Source organism: Nannobrachium achirus (assembly GCF_963921795.1).
Source record: "Nannobrachium achirus genome assembly, chromosome: 20".
NCBI lineage: Eukaryota > Metazoa > Chordata > Actinopteri > Myctophiformes > Myctophidae > Nannobrachium > Nannobrachium achirus.
The window spans coordinates 48,204,536-48,227,511 of NC_137827.1; the positions used below are offsets into that span (position 1 = coordinate 48,204,536).

The window sequence follows — 22,976 nt, forward strand, 5'->3', positions numbered from 1 at the left end:
GTCGGGGCCCCCAGGGGAGGGTCCCCAAATTGATTAACTTAATGTGCAACATTGTTTTCCCACTCAACAGTAAACAAACCAACATAAGGTTTAATTGTATAGAGGGTATGTGAACATTTCAAAAGTGACAATTTAAGGACTTTTTAATACCTCTAAAATGACAAATTAAACATTGGCCAAATTGTCAAATACTAGAAGCGGCGGCCCAGCGTCTAGTCGGCGACCTGGCCAACTCGGGAACGATGTAAATAGAGAATGAATGCCCCGCCCTTTAATGCAAACCCCATTATACCTGTTGTCATAGGACCCGTTTTGACCATCTGTTTTCCTGTGTCCATTTATGCCCATATATGGAGATATCTGTATCTGTCTGTCTGCCGGCGTCCATTTTATGTCCATATATGGAGATCACTGCAGATATAGTTCTGGGTCCATTTTATGCCCATATGCCCATATATGGAGATATCTGCCTATTTGCGTCCATTTTATGCCTGCCCCACCCTTTAATGCAAACCCCAATATACCTGTTGTCATAGGACCCGTTTTGACCATCTGTTAGCCTTTGTCCCCACCCTTTAATGCAAACCCCAATATACCTGTTGTCATAGGACCCGTTTGGACCATCTGTTTGCCTTCTGTTAGCCTTTGTCCCCACCCTTTAATGTAAACCCCAATATACCTGTTGTCATAGGACCCGTTTTGACCATCTGTTTGCCATTGTCCCCTTATGCCCATATATGGAGATCTCTGCACACACAGTACCGGTTGCGGAAAACTCTGATGTCAGACATCAGCTCCGCATTCGGGGATTCATTTTATGCCCATACCCCTTATGCCCATATATGGAGATCTCTGCACACACAGTACTGGTTGCGGAAAACTCTGATGTCAGACATCAGTTCCCCATATATGGAGATATCTGTATCTGTCTGTCTGTCGGCGTCCATTTTATGTCCATATATGGAGATCACTGCAGATATAGTTCTGGGTCCATTTTATGCCCATATGCCCATATATGGAGATATCTGTCTATTTGCGTCCATTTTATGCCTGCCCCACCCTTTAATGCAAACCCCAATATACCTGTTGTCATAGGACCCGTTTTGACCATCTGTTAGCCTTTGTCCCCACCCTTTAATGCAAACCCCAATATACCTGTTGTCATAGGACCCGTTTGGACCATCTGTTTGCCTTCTGTTAGCCTTTGTCCCCACCCTTTAATGCAAACCCCAATATACCTGTTGTCATAGGACCCGTTTTGACCATCTGTTTGCCATTGTCCCCTTATGCCCATATATGGAGATCTCTGCACACACAGTACCGGTTGCGGAAAACTCTGATGTCAGACATCAGCTCCACATTCGGGGATTCATTTTATGCCCATACCCCTTATGCCCATATATGGAGATCTCTGCACACACAGTACTGGTTGCGGAAAACTCTGATGTCAGACATCAGTTCCGCATACGGGCATTCATTTTATGCCCATATATGGAGAACGTGGGAAGAATGGTTTAGAGATACTCGGATTACATGCATACATACACATTCACAGAGATTTTTTGTTGACTCATGTGGCGTACGTGATGTCAGAGCCTTTTATGAAGTGATGTCACAATGAGTCAGCGCTTCCTCCGGAACAGCTTCGGGCGGCCCAGCGTCTAGTCGGCGACCTGGCCAACTCGGGAACGATGTAAATAGGGAATGAATCCCCCGCCCTTTAATGCAAACCCCATTATACCTGTTGTCATAGAACGCGTTTTGACCATCTGTTTGCCTGTGTCCATTTATGCCCATATATGGAGATATCTGTATCTGTCTGTCTGTCGGCGTCCATTTTATGTCCATATATGGAGATCACTGCAGATATAGTTCTGGGTCCATTTTATGCCCATATGCCCATATATGGAGATATCTGTCTATTTGTGTCCATTTTATGCCCATATATGGAGATCTCTGTATCTGTCCGTCTGTGTCCCTTTATGCCCGTATATGGAGATATCTGTTTATCTGCGTCCATTTTATGCCCATATATGAGATCTCTGTCGCTTTTTGTTTGTTTCTTCTTTAAGCAGAATACACAGCCTGCTTAAATCTGCATCATTCAAGTCATCCTCCCAGTCCCACGCTTTGTCGCTTGTCTTATGTTTGTTTTTGTCTCTTTTATTTTCTTTTTTGGAGCGGACCCCATGAATGCCCCATCCTTTAATGCAAACCCCAATATACCTGTTGTCATAGGACCCGTTTTGACCATCTGTTAGCCTTTGTCCCCACCCTTTAATGCAAACCCCAATATACCTGTTGTCATAGGACCCGTTTTGACCATCTGTTTGCCTTTGTCCCCTTATGCCCATATATGGAGATCTCTGCACACACAGTACCGGTTGCGGAAAACTCTGATGTCAGACATCAGCTCCGCATTCGGGGATTCATTTTATGCCTATATCTGGAGAAAGCGTGTGCCGGTGGGAAGAACGGTTCTCGAAATTCACATACATACATACACATTCACAGAGATTTTTTGTTGACTCATGTGGCGTACGTGATGTCACAGCCTTTTATGAAGTGATGTCACAATGAGTCAACGCTTGCGCCGATTTCCTCCGGAACAGCCTGATGTCAACAATCAGCTCCGCATAAGGAGATTCCGAACGTTTTGCGCCTGTCCCCACCCTTTAATGCAAACCCCAATATATGGAGATCTCTGCACACACAGTACCGGTTGCGGAAAACTCTGATGTCAGACATCAGCTCCGCATTCGGGGATTCATTTTATGCCCATATGCCCATATCTGGAGAACGCGCGTGCCGGTGGGAAGAACGGTTCTCGAGATTCACATACATACATACACATTCACAGAGATTTTTTGTTGACTCCTGGCGTACGTGATGTCAGAGCCTTTTATGAAGTGATGTCACAATGAGTCAGCGATTGTGCCGATTTCCTCAGGAACAGCCTGATGTTAACAATCAGCTCCGCGTAAGGAGATTCCGAACGTTTCGCGCCGCTTCGGAAAAACCGCATGCCGAGTCGGGCCGAGGCCCGGCACTGCACTCCGCGCCGCAGCGGGGAACGCGCGTGCCGAATCTGAAGCCGGTGGGACGAACGGTTCTCGAGATACGCGGATTACAAACAAACAAACAGACAGACAGACAGAGATTTGTCGCATTTATAGATAGACTAGAAGCTGGGCCGCCCTTTGGGCGGCCCAGCGTCTAGTCGGCGACCTGGCCAACTCGGGAACGATGTAAATAGGGAATGAATGCCCCGCCCTTTAATGCAAACCCCATTATACCTGTTGTCATAGGACCCGTTTTGACCATCTGTTTGCCTGTGTCCATTTATGCCCATATATGGAGATATCTGTATCTGTCTGTCTGTCGGCGTCCATTTTATGTCCATATATGGAGATCACTGCAGATATAGTTCTGGGTCCATTTTATGCCCATATGCCCATATATGGAGATATCTGTCTATTTGCGTCCATTTTATGCCCATATATGGAGATCTCTGTATCTGTCTGTCTGTGTCCCTTTATGCCCGTATATGGAGATATCTGTTTATCTGCGTCCATTTTATGCCCATATATGAGATCTCTGTCGCTTTTTGTTTGTTTCTTCTTTAAGCAGAATACACAGCCTGCTTAAATCTGCATCATTCAAGTCATCCTCCCAGTCCCACGCTTTGTCGCTTGTCTTATGTTTGTCTTTGTCTCTTTTATTTTCTTTTTTGGAGCGGACCCCATGAATGCCCCACCCTTTAATGCAAACCCCAATATACCTGTTGTCATAGGACCCGTTTTGACCATCTGTTAGCCTTTGTCCCCACCCTTTAATGCAAACCCCAATATACCTGTTGTCATAGGACCCCATGAATGCCCCACCCTTTAATGCAAATCCCAATATACCTGTTGTCATAGGACCCGTTTTGACCATCTGTTAGCCTTTGTCCCCACCCTTTAATGCAAACCCCAATATACCTGTTGTCATAGGACCCGTTTTGACCATCTGTTTGCCTTCTGTTAGCCTTTGTCCCCACCCTTTAATGCAAACCCCAATATACCTGTTGTCATAGGACCCGTTTTGACCATCTGTTTGCCATTGTCCCCTTATGCCCATATATGGAGATCTCTGCACACACAGTACCGGTTGCGGAAAACTCTGATGTCAGACATCAGCTCCGCATTCGGGGATTCATTTTATGCCCATATCTGGAGAACGCGCGTGCCGGTGGGAAGAACGGTTCTCGAGATTCACATACATACACATTCACAGAGATTTTTTGTTGACTCCTGGCGTACGTGATGTCAGAGCCTTTTATGAAGTGATGTCACAATGAGTCAGCGATTGTGCCGATTTCCTCAGGAACAGCCCGATGTCAACAATCAGCTCCGCGTAAGGAGATTCCGAACGTTTCGCGCCGGTTTCGGGAAACCGCGAGTCGGGTCGGGTCGAGGCCCGGCACTGCACTCCTCGCGGCGGCGGGGAACGCGCGTGCCGAATCTGAAGCCGGTGGGACGAACGGTTCTCGAGATACGCGGATTACAAACAAACAGACAGAGATTTGTCGCATTTATAGATAGATTAGAGGCGTTGCGAGGCGTTGTGAGCATGTAGATCGGCTATTTTCACAATAGAACCAACCATTAGAGGCGTTGCGAGGCGTTGTGAGCATGTAGATCGGCTATTTTCACAATAGAACCAACCGTGTTATACAAAATGTAATGCCTCAACACTTAGTGCTCGTCAGGGTGGGGGGTCCCCAGTTAAAATATGATTATTTTGGGGGTCGTTGAGAACCACTGCAGTACAGTACATGCTGCCGATGCACGTGTGCAAGGCACTTAAGCGTCATTCCTACCGGGCACGATAAAGATAACTACAGCGATAATTATCTGTCAGTGTTTATATAAAAAAAAAATATTGCGGAAAGTGATCGAAATGATATCGTTTACGGCTATCGTTGTCATTGTGGTATGGACGCTACCATCCACTTCAATGGAGAATGATTTTTAAAACAATATTTTTATCTTTATCATGCTGCTGCTCAGTGACTGTCCAATGCTCTTAATACTTAGTATGAGTCAAATGTAGAAAGTCATCCACAACGATCATTGTAATCATCATCATGATTTCATGAATATCATGATTTTGTCTTATTGCTGTGGAAAGTAATATATCGTTGTTGTCGGGTGGAAACTTGTATGTCCTAAAAGCGTTGGTTTTGTATTTATCATTTTAAAAATGATTTAAACTAGTGAAAATAGCCGTACAAATTTGAAACTTGGAGATACGAGGTTTCTGCCCGACAGTGACGATATGTTACTTACTGCAGCAGTGAAATATTTGTTCTTTTCCGCATGCAGACTGTCAAAGCTGTGTGCTAGCATGGAATCTCAGGAGCAAAAGAATCGGGAGAATGGGAGATGTGGCCCCTTCTCCTCCTCTCCTCGAGCAGGGACTAAGACTAATTATCTCCGCCTGGCTTTCATCTTTTTTCATTTCTCTAACTCTCTGTTCTTTTGGAGGCCTGTTATAATGTCCCCACCGTTCTCTTTATCTAGTCCTTTTTTCAGTATTACTCAAACCAAATGAGGTGCTCTGCTCACCGGATATATCGCCCTCAATGAGGGGGATTGAACGTAGATAGGGGAGAAATTAATACCTGCTGAGGTGTGTTGTCCTGCCGATAGCATAGCTTGGGCATAGCCTGGTTCCAATGTGGACCCCCCCCCCAGGGCTGTTACGATTATGACATTTTACATGACGATTAATTGTCACTCAAATAATTGCGATTAACGATTTAATTGTGTTTTTGTCGTTGACAATTACATTTCTGTCTGGCTTGTAGGCTTTGAAGTTGCTCATGGTAGATAGATATGACACATAACCTAAGTCTACAAAGAAATTGCTGACATATTTTGACGTTAGACTTTAAAAAGAACATTGATAGTGGAAATAGCCGATCTATAAGCTCACAACGCATCGCATCGCGGCGCGTTGTGAGCTTGTAGATCTGCTATTTCCACTATTTTTTAAACGTTTGAACATATATAAACATCTTTCAACATGTAAACGATTATGACGATTATCACAAATTGCGATTGTGTCAAGTAATTGCAATTAGACGATTATGTAATAATTGTGACAGCCCTAACCCCCCCCCCACCACACACACACACACACACACACACACACACACACACACACACACACACACACACACACACACACACACACACACACTTCCCAAAAAGATTGGCACCTGCAGAGAATTAGCAAAATCTTAACCACTTATATACTTATTTGATTGGGGTCCCCCAAAGCTCTATACATGGATCACTCCTTTTCCCCCTAAACACCAATTCTCTTTGCCGAAAATAGCCGACGATCAAGCCTATAATTACCACTTGGGAAGCACACTGAATGGTTTTAATCCAAAACACATACTATATGAAATCACATATTTTCCATATACTGTAGTGTACTAGGCCTCCAGGTGGCATAGAGTATTTGTTTTACCGCAAGCTCATTCCAAAGAATCCAATTTGTTTAATTTACAGCCATCATAAGGTGTAAAAATGTGTCAATAGTGAATGACTGTCTAACGATCTTCTACTTTCTTTATCCTATATTGTTGTTTTGGGTTGAAAATGCAATCCTTTTATCATTACTGTATATTTGATGTACAAAAGAAGCTGCTACTCACATTATTATACCACTTTTATGTCCCTAATGCTTCAATTGAAAATCAAATAAACAAAGTAAAAATAAAAAATAAAAGTGAATGACTGGAGTTTTGTGTAACAATATGCCTCATCATCTCTAGCAGCAATGGCGAAGAAGACGTTATCGGCTGCAGTGACACTTAGTTGCCACTGCCAACGGAATTGTTTTAATGCCATCGCTTACTGCATTATTTTATGTTTTATGCAATCTTCCAAACTTCTCATGAACATCCCCTAGCTGGGAGCAACCTTGCAGTTAAACAATTAAACCCCACATAAATTGCTGACATATCGTTCAATGTTTAACCCATTTAGGCCTAGAATTATTGGATGCTTTAACCAGTGAAAAATAGCAGATATACAAGCTCACAGCGCGGCACCGAGTGCCGCGCTGCGAGCTTGTAGATCTGCTATTTTTGAAAAAGTCGTGAAAATGTGTGCAAATCTTTGAATATACTGTATTTTCAAAGCGAACGTTTGGAACTCAAATTTAGCTGTCTTTTTTAGTCATTGCACTGCTGTGAAAATTGTCAATACAAATATTCAATCAATCAATCAATGACCGAGGTCCCCCAGGACTCTTTTTTCCCCCTCTACACTAAATCTCTTATAGATCTCTTAAAATAGACGATCTACAGGTTCACAAGTCACAACAGGACGCATTGTGAAGCTTGTAGATCTGCCATTTTGCGTAATGTTCACCTATTATGAGATGCCAAGAACAGCTGGGCTGCTAGGGTTCATGTGGCCATGGGGAGTGAAGGCCTATTTCTATAGGGCAGTCTTGGAAATACCGTACATAAACAGTCAAGGACTGGAAGCTGGAGGTGTGGATGAGCCAGTTAAAGGAGAATTGCGAACAAGAGGATACCAGCACTCACGGAATTGTCATTTAGGGCACTTTTATTAAAGTGTGTCAGTTGGCATGGCACGCCACAGAGCAAACAAACAAACAGCGAACGTTTGCTGTAAAGATGTTCTTAACCCTTGCTGTAAAGGAGAATTGCGGACTAGCCTGTTTTATTATTACCTTAATCTGATGTTACAATATCCCATAACAAGTGGTGCAATTTTTTCCCCCCGAATCCACAGCAGCTCCGACCGCAATCGGTGGGCATTGCCCTAAATCGCTTATTTGTACCGCTCAATAATTCTTTTTTTATCAGGTCGCCAGACCTTGATCTATAAATTGTCATCAATTTTGTCATTTCAATGGAATGTGCCATTGGTGCTGTGGCCCCACAGCCTAATATGGGGTGACTAGAAACTAGTCATCTAGTCATCGCCTAGACATTTCGCGTTACTTTCTCCTCAATGGCTGGCCCCATAGCCAAATGTCTGCTAATTCGTATCACTTTCCAAAGAAAAAAGTGCAAACTGATATGACTACTGTCTTGGTTTTGAGCAGTGCTACCCGCTCCTACGTCTGGCTTTGTGTGTAGGTCCCTAAGTCCGTATGAGTGTCTGTATGAGTATGAGATTAACGTCACACAAGACTAACGTCAAAGAAAGTACGCAGAGACAGACATCACCACAGCTGTGGTCACGGACAGAACAATATTGATATCAAGGTATTTGGTAAAAAAAAACATATTTTTCAGGATATTTTGTTATGACCAAATGACCCAACCCTAGCTGCACAGCAAGTTTATCCCTGAAAGTGTAAATAATGAACACTTGCATGTCAAGCTTTACACTTTCTTTCACAGTTCAATTAAACCTCTGGATTTTATTATGTATCACTTTAATGGGAAAGGGTAAAGAAAAGTAGTAGCGAAATCGATACTGTGACTTGGAATTTACTAGGAAGGGTCTGATCACTTTGCACCGCTCACTTCGCACAGGTGCGATTTTTCGTTTACATCCGTCTTTCATAATGGCGGAGACGTCGCCACAGAGTTTTGTCCCTAATGGGCTGCCGTAAAAAAGGCCAACGGCCGCTAGGACCCTGATGCTCCCTGCACAAAGCTACGGAGCACTAGAGATGGATTATTTCTACCACTGGTTAATGAATGGAGTAACATCAGATTACGGTAAGAAAAGCACTAGTTTTGAATTCTCCTTTAACCCATTTAGGCCTAAAATTATTGGATGCTTTAACTATAAAAAAATAGCAGATATACAAGCTCACAGCGCGGCACAGAGTGCCGCGCTGCGAGCTTGTAGATCTGCTATTTTTGAGAAGTCGTGAAAATGTGTACAAATCTTTGAATATATGTATTTTCAAAGCGAACGTTTGTAACTCAAATTTTGCTTCTGGGGGGTCCCTGGAACTAAATATTTTGAGATGGGGGTCCGTGGACAAATAAATATAATTTTGGGGGTCCTTCACATGAAAAGGTCTGAGAACCACTGACATAGCAGTCTCTCAAGAACAGACTGAGCTCAACCTTTTCTTTGACGATGGCCAGACAGATTGCTGACATAGAAACATAGGTTTTTCAAAAAATCTTAGAAGGATTCAAAAGACACTTATAGAATTGGGATCAACATTCTAATTTTCACGATTTTTCAAAAATAGCAGATCTACAAGCTCGCAGCGCTTGTATATCTGCTATTTTTCAATAGTTAAAGCATAAAATAATGATACACAATAATGTGTACCCGTTCTGAATGGGTCAAATTAGCTGATGGTGCACTGGTGGTACTGTAGTAGTGATGATGGTGGAGTAGTGATGATGGTAGTGTAGTGTGGTGTGGTGCACCATGAGCTGATGATCAGCCAGCAGCCCCGGCAGTCTGGAGAGTTTCAGAGAGGCCATTTGAAAAGCTAAGTGAGTAATCGATGACAGAAGTCAATTATCACCTCCCGGATCTGTCAGGGCTGTCTGTGCTGTTGAGGGGCACACGCACGCACGCACAAACGCACGCACGCACGCACGCACGCACGCACGCACGCACGCACGCACGCACGCACGCACGCACACTGCCTCTCAGCAGCCATCACCGTCCACTGAGCTGTCTACTATAGTCGGTCACAGAGGGAGATAGAATGACACCCGCCCTCCAAAAACTGTCTCACTATTATTACAGTGTGTCATTTTTCTACACACTCTTGTTAGTCAGGCCATCCCCATTTACTGTACACTGCATCCATCCTGCATCAGTACTGTAGACAATACATCATAGTGCATTTAAGCTGCATTAACAGTACACTATAGCCGCTTGAACGAATATCCCTTTGGATTTTGTCCAGCCTCTGTCCTGCAACAGTGTTGCAGCCAATTCTTTCCGGACTGTTAGTGTAACACAAAAACAGTGTTATAGTTAACTGGCTGCGTTTGGATTGAACCAGAAAAGGATCGGACCCTTCCTAGTAAATTTAAAGGTCACTTTATTGATTTTGCTACTACTTTTCGTTTACCCTTTGCTATTAAAGGGTTATTTCACTTTCAAAAGAACTTTTGGTCATTTAATCGTCTATCAGGCTTTTATGAACAACCCTGAACAGTTTTTAATTTGCTTGATTCAATATTTAGATATTTGATATAAATATTATATCCACCCCCATACACACCCATTGTAACTTCAAACTCCATCTTAACCGTGATAGATTCATTAAAAACACCCATAATTTTTTCTGGTGACTCATACTACCCTTCTAATACGTGAGCTGGCCGTGTTTTTTCGATAACTTTTTTCATTCATTTTTAATAATTCTTTGGGAAAATGGAAAAAATGTAATACAATAAAATAAAAATAAAATAAATGAAAAAAGTTATCGAAAAAAACACAGCCAGCTCACGTATTAGGAGGAGTCACCAGAAAAAAAAAGTGTTTTTAATGAATCTATCATGGTTAAAATGGAGTTTGAAGTTACAATGGGTGTGTATGGGGACCCTGGACAGGGAGGGCCTGATAACATATCAGTGACGTTAGAGTAGTGTTGTAGTCGAGTCCACCTAAAGCGAGTTCAAGTCAAGTCCAAGTCCTATGGGGTTCGAGTCCGAGTCGAGTCCAAGTCGAGTCCGAGACCAACGGGGGTCAAGACCGAGTCGAGTCCGAGACCAACGGGGGTCGAGACCGAGCCGAGCCTTTTTTTTTTTTGGTAGGTAGACTAAATTAATGGCTCATCTTCAAATTAAAACAATAGGTCTCCCCAAATTACCTTTGGTTGCTGTTGTTTGAGGGAGTTTTAAACTAAGTAAATCAGTAGTATAGGCTAATCCATTGCTGAATGTGATGTTGTGAACCAAAATGCAATTGTAAATGTCTGCTCGTTTTTACATATGACATCAATCAGTCACATAAGGTGAACAATGGATTCCTTTTTGTTCAGTCTCTCTCTTAGCACCAGGGTTGGGAAGGTTACTTTTCAAAAGTATTCCTTACTTAAAAGTATTAACTACTAGTTACTTTCAGTTACTTTTGGATTACTTTTTAGTTTTTAGCAAAACTATTTAATGAAATATATATATTTAAGTCTCCCGGTACTTTTTTCCCCATACCGATTTTTAATCTAAGAACCAACATACACAAATAAGACAAATAAGTACAAATAAGACTTATGCCATACCCCAAATCACAGACGATAATTATCCAGTCTAATATCATGATATGGATATAATATTGATGCCCATGCACCGAAAGGCCAAGTGATTACAAAAAGAATATTGATTAAAAAAATATTATACTAGGCCTACTGTAGTCTATAATATTTTTAAACATTGCTGTTATAGCTGTGTCATTGTAATAGAGCTGCATGATTATGGCAAAAATTATCTTATCAAACAAAAAATACCCCATGTCACTGCTTCAGGCTTCAGTTGTTTTGGTTCTTTTAAGCTCTCTATAGGGACTTAAAGTGTTACCTTCTCTCTAGCTGTTGATCAGTGCATTTGTTAAACTTTCGGATGAGGCTTGCTTAACGTTATGCTGCTTAAGTTATAGACTACAGCTGGGAAGACAACGAGACATCAATCTACTCTTGGTCAAATCTACTCTTTGTCAAATCCCGCCCCATTTTGCTCTGTTACTACTTTTTATATTAATAAAAAGGGAACAAAAAAGTACAGTAGTTACATTGCAAAACAGGGATCTTCCCCCGAAAATACACGTTTTAATTAGTATAATCCTCTGAAACAGGCAGAGGACAGAGAGAGAGAGAGAGAAAGCGCAGTGCATCTTGGGTAGGAAGTTGTGGAATTATAGGCTGGCTGTCAATATAAAATGTATTTTAATTGTAATTCTGCCCATTTAAAATATATGTACCCAATCGAATATCTTAGTTACATCATTGTCGTTCATGTGAACTAGTTGGTTGAAGCTTATTCATTATAATTATCAAAATCGCTATGACCGCGCAGCACCATACTGCGCCCCGGCCGTGCTCCGCATCACGGCACCGCGGTGAAAGACTGAAGCGACTTTCTCCCACTGCATAACTCCACCCCCGGTAGCGAAAAGTGAATGTTTTTTTCTGGTTGGCCAGTCAGGGAGTCTCAGGGACCAATCAGAAGGCTGACAAACGGTGAATTCTTAATCCAGCGGTGCGGGTGGATGATTTAAACATGATCACAACTTCTTGTATTTGGAAGCTGTTTACTACCTTATAGTCTAGTAGCCGAAATGTGAACCCAGACATTTTGAGTACCCTAAAGTTTTATGCCAGATGCTAACTTGCATATGTTGGGCAACATATATAAGGGGCACGAGAGGGGCCGTCTATGCCCGTAGCATACAGTAGCATATGCCAGATGGGCATAGATGGGCATATGTCCGATAAGCTTGAGCCTTTACTTCTGGGTTTGGTCATCAACTTGATTCAATGATTCAACTAAATTCACAGATGAATGAATTGCAACTGTCAGATGTGCAAATCGGTGTTATTAGGAATGATGTCAATGGTTTGTGTTTGTTGTGTGACGTCAGACCATAGCTCTAGTCAACCTGAATAAGATGTGACGCAGTTTCTAAACATCACATTTAGACTGAGTACGACCGTGAGAAGTGTGCTATGAGAATCAGCGGGTGAAGGACATATAGAGGCAAAGAGATTGTCAGAGAATATATTTGTCTTTCCAACCTAGCAACAGACAATTTACAGTCCAAGTAGCAGTAGCAGTGTCCATGAACCAATCTTCCGAGACACAGGTGTCCTGTTAGGATTGTTCATACGCCTTCACGTCTCGGGTCACCCTTCATGAAAACATGAAGAGGAGCCACAACAACCTCTACCGTCCAATGATGAGCAATGGACAGCTGCCCTCATCTTCCTGTCCGACGATCACCAGCTGTGTAACCGGCCAGCAGCAAGGAGACACAGACAAACCGAGATCTTGTGAGGACTTCAACGCAGCCGGGAGAAGTAAAGAAACATTTGATGACCTACCCAGGAAAGCAAACCTCTTATGTGATAAGAGTTTCATTGAGGTATCGACACAGCAGGTCCACACCAAAGAAAAACCTTTCCAGTGTAAACACTGTGACAAGAGTTTCAGTCAGTTAGGTCACCTGAAGACACACCAGTTTGTCCACACTGGAGAAAAACCCTTTGTGTGTAAACACTGTGACAAGGGTTTCAGTCTGACAGGTAGCCTGAAAAGGCACCAGTTTGTCCATACTGGAGAAAAACCCTTTGTGTGTAAACACTGTGACAAGGGTTTCAGTCTGACAGGTGACCTGAAAAGGCACCAGTTTGTCCATACTGGAGAAAAACCCTTTGTGTGTAAACACTGTGACAAGGGTTTCAGTCTGACAGGTGACCTGAAAAGGCACCAGTTTGTCCATACTGGAGAAAAACCCTTTGTGTGTAAACACTGTGACAAGGGTTTCAGTGAGTTAGGTTACCTGAAGACACACCAGCGTGTCCACACTGGAGAAAAACCCTTTGTGTGTAAACAGTGTGACAAGGGTTTCAGTGAGTTAGGTTACCTGAAGATACATCAGCGTATTCACACTGGAGAAAAACCCTTTGTGTGTAAACAGTGTGACAAGGGTTTCAGTGAGTTAGGTTACCTGAAGATACATCAGCGTATTCACACTGGAGAAAAACCCTTTGTGTGTAAACAGTGTGACAAGGGTTTCAGTCAGTTAGGTCACCTGAAGATACATCAGCGTATTCACACTGGAGAAAAACCCTTTGTGTGTAAACATTGTGACAAGGGTTTCATTGAGTTAGGTTACCTGAAGACACATCAGCGTACCCACACTGGAGAAAAACCCTTTGTGTGTAAACAGTGTGACAAGAGTTTCAGTGTGTTAAGTACCCTGAAGAAGCACCAGCGTGTTCATACCGGGGAAAAAACCTTTCCAGTGTAAACAGTGTGAAAAGGAAAAAGATTTTAAAAATAATGTTCTCAATAGAAGCGGAAGGTAGTGTCCACTCCACACTGGGCGACATGAATGAACTGCAAACTGTTCCTGTTCGCTGGTGACAAAGGTTGAGGAAGCTCTCAGCTCAGAAGTCACCAAAATTCGTACTTGGCTTATAGATAACAAACTGTCACTACACCTTGGTGAAACAGAATCCATTCTTTTTTGGACCAGACATTCTCTAAGTGAGATAAATGTAAACGATTTCAAGGTCAAAGTTGATGATAGAGTAATCTAGCAAGGAAGAGATTACCCATTTGGGCTGTATTCTTGACAAATACCTGTATGGGGATAGCATGGCAACAATGAAGATCAAAAAAGTATATAATGATGACCTCACAGAGAATGCTGCTTCCTGATTGGCTATGTTGACCGTAATAATTTTGCTGCTTCCTGATTGGCAATGTTTAGGCTATGTTTTTTTTTTTTTTTTTTTACTGATTCCTGATTAGGACTTATTTATTTGGAACACGAGGATATCCTACAGGTAGGAGGGAAGGAGAGTGGACTGAGTTCAGAGTGTTGTCTCGGTTGTTGGGCTTGTTGTTGGCTGCTGCTGCAGCAGGGCTCTGTGTGTGTGTGTGTGTGTGCCTGTGCTGTGTGCCTGTGTGCGTGCGTGTGCTTATCAGATGCGCGGCAGATACGCCCCGTAACTTACCTCTATCATATCGATATAATACATTTATTCCATTGTATTGTAGTGACTCGACTTGAGTGGACTCGGTGGGGGGCGAGTCCCGAGTCTCTTGGTCCGAGACCGAGTCGAGTCCAAGTCAAATTAAGGGCGAGACAAGACCGAGTCAATGAAAATTTGGACTCGAGTACTACAACACTACGTTAGAGCATGATGTCAGAGCGACAAACCCTTAGAACCATAGTGTCAGGTGTTATAGACAGAGATACACACATACCGTAAAGTAGATACACACATACGGACAAGCTGTGACCGTTCACATACTAATCTGCGACCTGCGGTCGCAATCAAGCAAATTAAAAACTGTTCACGGTGTTCATAAAAGCCTGATTAGACGATAAAATGACTTTTAAGTGAAATACCCCTTTAAAGTGATACACAATAAAATCCAGAGGATTAATTTAACTGTGAAAAAAAAGTGTCAAGCTTGACATGCAAGTGTTCATTAAACCTGCTAGGCAGGGTGATATGGTCATAATCAAATATCCAGATATGTTTTTTCTACCAAATACCTCGATATCAATGTTGTGACTATAATATCATATTGTGATGATAATTATGCATACATTATAATTATTATTTTAACCAAACCTTTAAAAAAAGATCAGATCTACAAGCTCACAATGCATCGCAAGGGGAAGCGTTGTGAGATCAGCCATTTGCACTATTCTTGACATTATTTTGACATATTTGAAAAGTATAAAATAGGGAAATTGATTAATTAATCAGATTAGATTAGATTAGATTAGATTAGTAATTGAAACCAGGAAAATACAAAAAGTATAATTTATCACCTCAGACGATGTCTGGTCGATAGAGACGATGTTGATATAACATCAATATGGTATCAATACTGTATTTCTCAGCCCTATGTGCAGCCATTCAGTGCTTCTCAACACTGGGTTTCAGGGAGCTTGTAGCTGTCTAGTCACGGACCATGTTAGACTCGGGATGCCGGGTCAAAAACAGCAGTGTAACAGGCACCGACACTCTGCTGCAGTGTGCTGCATCTGTAACGGTATCTGTAGACTGTAAAATCTTACAAATGGAACGAAATGGGGACAAGTAAATACATTTATATACTCTCTGAGTTAACCCATTCAGAACGGGTATACCTGTACTATTATTGTGTATTATTATTTTATGCTTTAACTATTAAAAAATAGCAGATATACAAGCTCACAGCGCGGCACCGAGTGCCGCGGTGCGAGCTTGTAGATCTGCTATTTTTGAAAAATTTAGAAAATTCAAATTTTGACTCGATTCTATAAGTGTCTTTTGAATCCTTCCAAGTTTTTTGGAAAAACCCTATGTTTCTATGTCAGCAATCTGGCCAGCCATCGTCAATGAAAAGGTCCTTTTCACTTCAACTGGAGCTCAGTTAGTCTGTTCTTGAGAGACTATATCAGTGTCAGTGGTTCTCAAACCTTTTCATGTGAAGGACCCCCAAAATGATATGTATTTAGCCACGGACCCCCATCTCAAAATATTTAGTTCCAGGGACCCGCCAGAAGCAAAATTTGAGTTACAAACGTTTGCTTTGAAAATACATATATTCAAAGATTTGCACACATTTTCACGACTTTTTCAAAAGCTCGCAGCGCGGCACTCGGTGCCGCACTGTGAACTTGTATATCTGCTATTTTTCACTGGTCAAAGCATTCAATAATTCTAGTCCTAAATGGGTTAAAGAAACACTATGGAAATGTATTCTTCGGCAATTCTTTCTTCTTCAATGTTTTGCAGAGGGGCCAAACAAGCATACCGTTTTTTCCAAAAGTCTAATTACCAGAGAGGCTCTCTCTGAGAAGATGGCGGAACTAGTTTTTTCTTTGCTTTGCTTTGTACTTTCAATTCTATTCTCTCTCTCCCTTCCCTCTAGGAAGATGCCATAACACCGGGACAGTGCTGAAGAGCTCCTCGGAGTGTTTATCTTCATGCCTCTCAGAGAATTCTCTGTTTAATACAGAAGAACCAGATTAGCATGATAACAACATTAGAGCAACAGAATAATAGTGTAGCCCTCGTTATATAAATCACAATAAAGCATAACAACGACACAGCACTCGAATGACTCTTAGTTAGATCATCACTCATTAGAACCGACGACTGCAAAAAGAGGGCAACACTTTTGACAAACAACCCCTGGGGAGGCCGAGGGTGCATAAGTTCACCAGTGGTGTAAAGTAACTAAGTACATGTACTTAAAGGGGTACTGTCACCTAAAGGGGTTGAGGGGCAGATTACACTGTGACATGAGCTTCTCTGAAAACGGTCTGAAACAGTCTGAAGCTCATGTCGCAGTGTAATCTGCCCCTCGTCCCCCAACAACAGCTGACCAGTACAGTAAGTAATCATACAGTCAATTAATTTGATTGGCTTATAATTGTGCATCCCCACAATGACATCATAAAAATATTAACTTGTTTTTTAAGATGATTCTTAACACGTTGCAGTCCGAAATAGAATGGTGGTTGGTGGATTAGCCATGAAATTTCTATTATTGTATTGTGATCTGAGACATAATATTATGTTTATAAACACGAGCCCGCCGCCCCTCCATCTTGGACAGCGGCGTTGTTTTTCTTTTTTTTTTTTCCCCCAGGGCAGTAACTCACCATGTTTTTCTCGATCTCCGTTGGGATAGAATGGGCGTTTTGGCCGATCAACGATGTCTCCGTGCGTTTCGCGTGCGCGATCCATTCACGTAAATGTCCCCGCAAATAATCCATGTGTGATTGAAGAACAACACCGAGAAGTTTCGCCTGCATAGCTGCAACTATGGCTGCAGTAGAAGCTAGAGTCTGCAAACAGCAAACAAATGGCTGGGAGAGCTGCTTGGACAAGGATAGGACCATGACGTCACCTCTGCTTCATGTACGGCCTGGGTGAGCTATGAATGCTCGAGTGAGGGCCAGGGAAGGCTAGACGATCGCCGATTTTCGGATCAAAATCTTTTATTCCGGTTTTAAAGACAAAGTCCGATTAAGTACGACGTGGCTGAGAGTCCCTGGGGGGAAGTCCGATATAGGACGGTTTTAACATTAAGGGGCTCCCCGTGGCTTGGAAGGTGTTAAAGTGACAGTAACCCTGTACTTAGGCGCAATTTTGAGGTATTTGTACTTTACTTTAATTTCCAAAACTTCTACTTCTACTCTACAACATCTCAGAAGCAAATATTGTACTTTTACCCCACAACAATTATTTGACAACTTTAGTTATAGTTACTTTGTAGACTTTGATTATTATTACTACTCATACATTAACTACTTCAGCTCTGTATAGATTTCGTCCATTTAAGCCGTGAGCTTGTAGATCTGCTATTTTCAAAAGATTTTTAAACATTTGAAAACTTGAAACAGGACATTCTGAATAATGAGTACTTTTACTTTTGGTACTTTCAGTACATTTTGATGCCAATACTTTTGTACTTTTACCTAAATACATTTCGTAACTGAGTGTTTCTACATTGCAGTATTGCTACTTTTACTTAAGTAAAAAAATGTGAGCACCTTTTCCCACCACTGAGCGCGTGTCGGCCCCGCGCGAACAGAACACACGGTAACAAAGTGAGACTTGAACAATGGTTAGATGGGGTTATGTAATCCAGTCTGATTCTGCCCACACTAATGGGCTGGGGAGATAAATGTCTTAAAACCCATTCAGGCCTAGAATTATTGAATGCTTTAACCAGTGAAAAATAGCAGATATACAAGCTCACAAAGCTTGTGGATCTGCTATTTTTGGAAAAAGTCGTGAAAATGTGTGCAAATCTTTGAATATGTGTATTTTTAAAGCGAACGGTTGTAACTCAAATTTTGCTTCTAGGGGGTCCCTGGAACTAAATATTTTAAGATGGGGGTCCGTGGCCAAATAAATATCATTTTGGGGGTCCTTCAAATGAAAAAGTTTGAGAACCACTGACATAGTAGTCTCTCAAGAACAGACCAACTGAGCTCCAGTTAAGTGAAAAGGACCTTTTCTTTGACGATGGCTAGCCAGATTGCTGACATAGAAACATAGGTTTTTCAAAAAATCTTAGAAGGATTCAAAAGACACAGAATCGGGTCAAAATCGGTTCAAAATTCTAATTTTCACGATTTTTCAAAAATAGCAGATCTACAAGCTCGCAGCGCGGCACTCGGTGCCGCGCTGTGAGCTTGTATATCTGCTATTTTTCAATAGTTAAAGCATAAAATAATGATACACAATATAGTGTACCCGTTCTGAATGTCTTAACCAAGTGAGAGGTCTGCACTGTATTCACACTAAAAGGACATGGAGCTGAGGGGGGGGGGGGGGGGGGGGGACGGCAGCAATAAACAAAAGGATCCGTTAAATCCATGATACTATAGGCAGTGGAGCCAGCAGAGAGAGAATGGCTTCACAGATTTCATTTTGAACCACGTGAGGTATGCTTGATTAACATTTCAAACAGACACGTACAAAAGAGGGATTCAGGTCCCATCTCTGCACTTCTACGTTCATTATGCGCCATATACAGTAGATTGTATGATGTGTATGCTACACACATACACATACCGTAGGAAGATTCATACTGGGATCATACTGTAATGTATTTCGAGCCATTTACTATAATAATCTGTTTCTCAAATATAAGGCAACGAACAACAACTGTCAGGTATTTCTGCAAATATTTAAACAAATAAGAAATAAACAATTGGATTCGACTTTAGTTCATTTACAATTGCAGTAAATTAAACAAGGACAGGGTATGAAGAAAGGGTGACCTCGTGAGAAAGGGGCTACTAGACCCAACGCTGTCAGACGAAGCAATGCCCTTTTTAGTGCCCCCAATCTATGCGCGCACGTCCCCAGCTGTCATATACCTTAACTACGACCGCGGGGGATGCAAGGAGCCATCACTGGCAGGGACTTTAAATTGAGCTACTAGCGCGATTAGATACGCAGGACACATCTACTTTATTTAAATGATGATGCAACAAACGTTTCTGCTTTCAACGTCCTACCTTCATCCTGTGACAGCAAAAGTGACCGGCTGCTCAATAGAAATCAGACCAATATCACAGAAGCTCACACAGATTGCCTTGATATTCACATGGTTGGAAAGCTAAGTGTTTTTTTGGTTCTGTGAGATCACATAACTTGAAAACGTGTCTTCATTAATATCTGTCTCTCAGTACTTTAGGACAGTGGTTCTGAACCTTTTCAGGCCACGACGCCCAAAATATTCATACAGTAGTTGAACTGCATGGGGATCCCCTCCACCCTGACGAGCACTTGGAGTTGTAAGGCATCATATTTTGTATAACACGGTTCTATTGTGAAGTAGCAGATCTACATGCTCACAAGCATGTAGACCCGCTATTTTCACAATTTCTGCCTCTAATATTTGCCAATTTGATGTTTAATTTGTCATTTTAGAGGTATTAAAAAGTCCTTAAATTGTCACTTTAGAAATGTGCTCCATCTCCCCATCAGTTTGGGGGTCCCTGGCCTGATAACGTTGAAGACCCATAAACTTTATGTTGGTTTGTTTAATGTTGAGTGAGAAAACAATGTTGCACATTAAGCTAAGCATCTGGGGACCACCCAAAATCATTTGGGGACACCCCTGGGGGTCTCGACCCACAGGTAGAGAACCACTGCTTTAGGAGAGCCTGCCATGTGACAACTACAATGAGACAGGTACAATGTAAAGGTAGATCATATCACAGTGTCAGTCAAAGTGATGACTTTAGAAGAGGCTTGGAATTAACAGTTTACCTGGGCATAACGTTAAGTCCAAATATTGTTTATGATCTATTATCTGTTGCTTCTGTGCTCTTTCTCTCTCTCAATTCACTCTCATGCGAAGAACACTGCAAAGGGATCACACCAACTAGCAAGGCACTCGGGGAAGGCAATGGTCCCTTTCCTGAGTAATGGTAGCTGCCTACTAACAGAGCGTGCTGGAGAGTGTTGACACAAATTCTTAAGTTATAGTTTATAATAATCGTCTATATTTGGTTAAAGAGTCCTGGTACTGTAAGCTTGTGACAGCTGATATTTCAAAATGTGCTGTGGGCTATTAACTGTCTTAAAACATTTGCTTCTGTGTGTTTGTGTGTTTATCTGTATTTACTTAAGTTCTGTAAGGTGCCTTTCGGCTGTAAAGTAACCAATAAACATGTAGATTCAAATCCTAGTTTGTCTGGTGTCTGTCTTTCTGGGGAATTTGAGTGTTCACTTCCATATGAAAAATAAATGAAATACTGTAGGTGTATGTCTTCACCATTTACCACCTGTACGTGTTTGCGTTTGTACTATGAATGTACATTTGTGGCATTTTTCCTGTTTCTCTGGGTATATCAGCATGTGTTTTCTTAGTACAGTAAGTATTCTTCTACAGCAGCATATTGACATTTGTAATATCATCTCTAAACAAGTAACAACAGGTCTATACACATTCGTGGATATTACACACACACACATAGCTTTGTTTCTGTGCATTGCTTGAGTTTATAAGCATTTGTAGTGACTGCTTGGGGCATAATTCACCTCAAGAGATGGGCGGGGGTGGAGGGAAGACAACAAGAACTGTGTGTGTGTTGTGTTATCAATATGAACGAGTGCATGCAATAAATGAGACATCGTTCTGCGTGCTCAAAGATTCTTGCAATTCCTACACATTCTTCTATACGCGTAGTGTTCAAAATACACGTTCGCAGCATGAACACATGTAGCATGCAACTGAGAGTGGGTCCTCACCATTGACCTCCTGTGCACCGGCGTCCGTGAACAGCAAGCTCATCACCTCCTCAAAGTTGCAGGCGGGCTCGGACAGGTGGCTGTCCTGCCCCACGTGGTGAAGCATGCGTTTCAGCACATCGTCCAAGGAGGCCGCCGTCTCGTCCAGCAGGATGCTGGCCCTCGCCAGGAAGCCGTCGAGGTCCCGATGGGCACGGACCTCCTCCTCAAAGTTCATCAACTTCACATACTGTGGGGAAAGATGCTTTCATTTTCACAATGTTCGCTAGGGCAGCAGATGTCAAACGTTTACTTTTGTTGATAGTACACAGTAGAGAGAGTGATAGGAAACAGGGAGAAAGTGAGAGACAGGGAGTGACACGCAGCAACGGTCGTCGGGTTCGGGAATCAAACCCGCAATGTGCTGTCAGGCTGCATAAGAGCCTATTTGGTGTGCAACTTTTGGCCAGCTGCACCCCTGAATAATCATTCTTATACAGTAAATTCTCTCAATGGATTACCTTCTAGCTGGTGAAATTATAGTGAAATTAACCTCTTTCAACATGGCGTCCCCATTTTGTGCATGCCATAGGCAAACCTTTACAAAAACAGAAAGAAAGTAGCTGATCTAAAACAGAAAAAAGCAGCAGATCTACAATGTTTCGCACCGCAACACTATTTAGGCATTTAGCAGACGCTCTTAATCCAGAGCAATTTACATTAAGCAAGGTAATACATCAATGCATCAACATCAGTACATCAAATGCATAGAAATATCAATCTAAACAAAAGTAACATAGGTAGACCGAGCACCTAATCAGTAAAAAACGTTATATTTAAAACCTAAAAAATGCTATCTGGCTTTCATGTATGGTCATTGGGGGTAGGCAAGTGCTACAGTAAGTGCTATGGGCTTAGGTAGAGTCTGAAGAAGTGGGTCTTTGGGCCACGGCGGAAGCCAAGGAGTGAGTCTGCTGTTCTAAGTGCGACAGGGAATTTATTCCACAGTTTGGGGGCCAAGAGGGCAAATTGTCTAGGACGGGTGGATTGTCGTCCTGGGGTTTTTAGCGAGGGTTCTGTCAGAATCGCATCGTTGTGAGTTTTAAGATCAGCTATTTTTGCTATTTTTAAATAGTGTTGATTTGGTTAAAATCAAAAGACCCATGGGGGTCGGGACCCCACTCTGATTACCACTGCACTAAGGGAAGAAAAACTATTAATCTAATAATTCATTAATCAAAGTAATTCTTAGTCATGGTCGCAAGCTGGACGTGGAATTGAGAAGGCTGCCATTAAGTTGTCGGCAGGATGGTTAATTTCAGTGCAGATTAAGTATACTGCACTTGAATATTTCATATATCCATATAATACTGAACACTGCCATGCATGTAAATACTGTTTATGTTTTTATGGATCGAATCAGCAAAGAAATCACATGCAATTAGTGGTGATATTTACATACCCTTCTTGACGTGTTCAACAGCACACATCCAGAATCGTCTGTGTCTGAGGGGAAATGAAAGGGATGG

At 42.0% G+C, this 22,976-nt stretch overlaps 1 protein-coding gene across 1 annotated transcript in view; it reads right to left on the reverse strand.

Annotated features, from left to right (window-relative positions):
- slc4a11 (solute carrier family 4 member 11) overlaps positions 1-22,976 on the reverse strand; it is a 227,040-nt gene that overhangs the window by 99,489 nt on the left and 104,575 nt on the right. Inside the window, exons 4-5 of the mRNA XM_080751219.1 lie at positions 22,910-22,953; positions 21,469-21,697 (exon numbers count right to left, since the gene is read on the reverse strand). Coding sequence (XP_080607345.1) covers positions 21,469-21,697; positions 22,910-22,953 — 273 coding nt within the window. The remainder of the gene's footprint in view (positions 1-21,468; positions 21,698-22,909; positions 22,954-22,976) is intronic.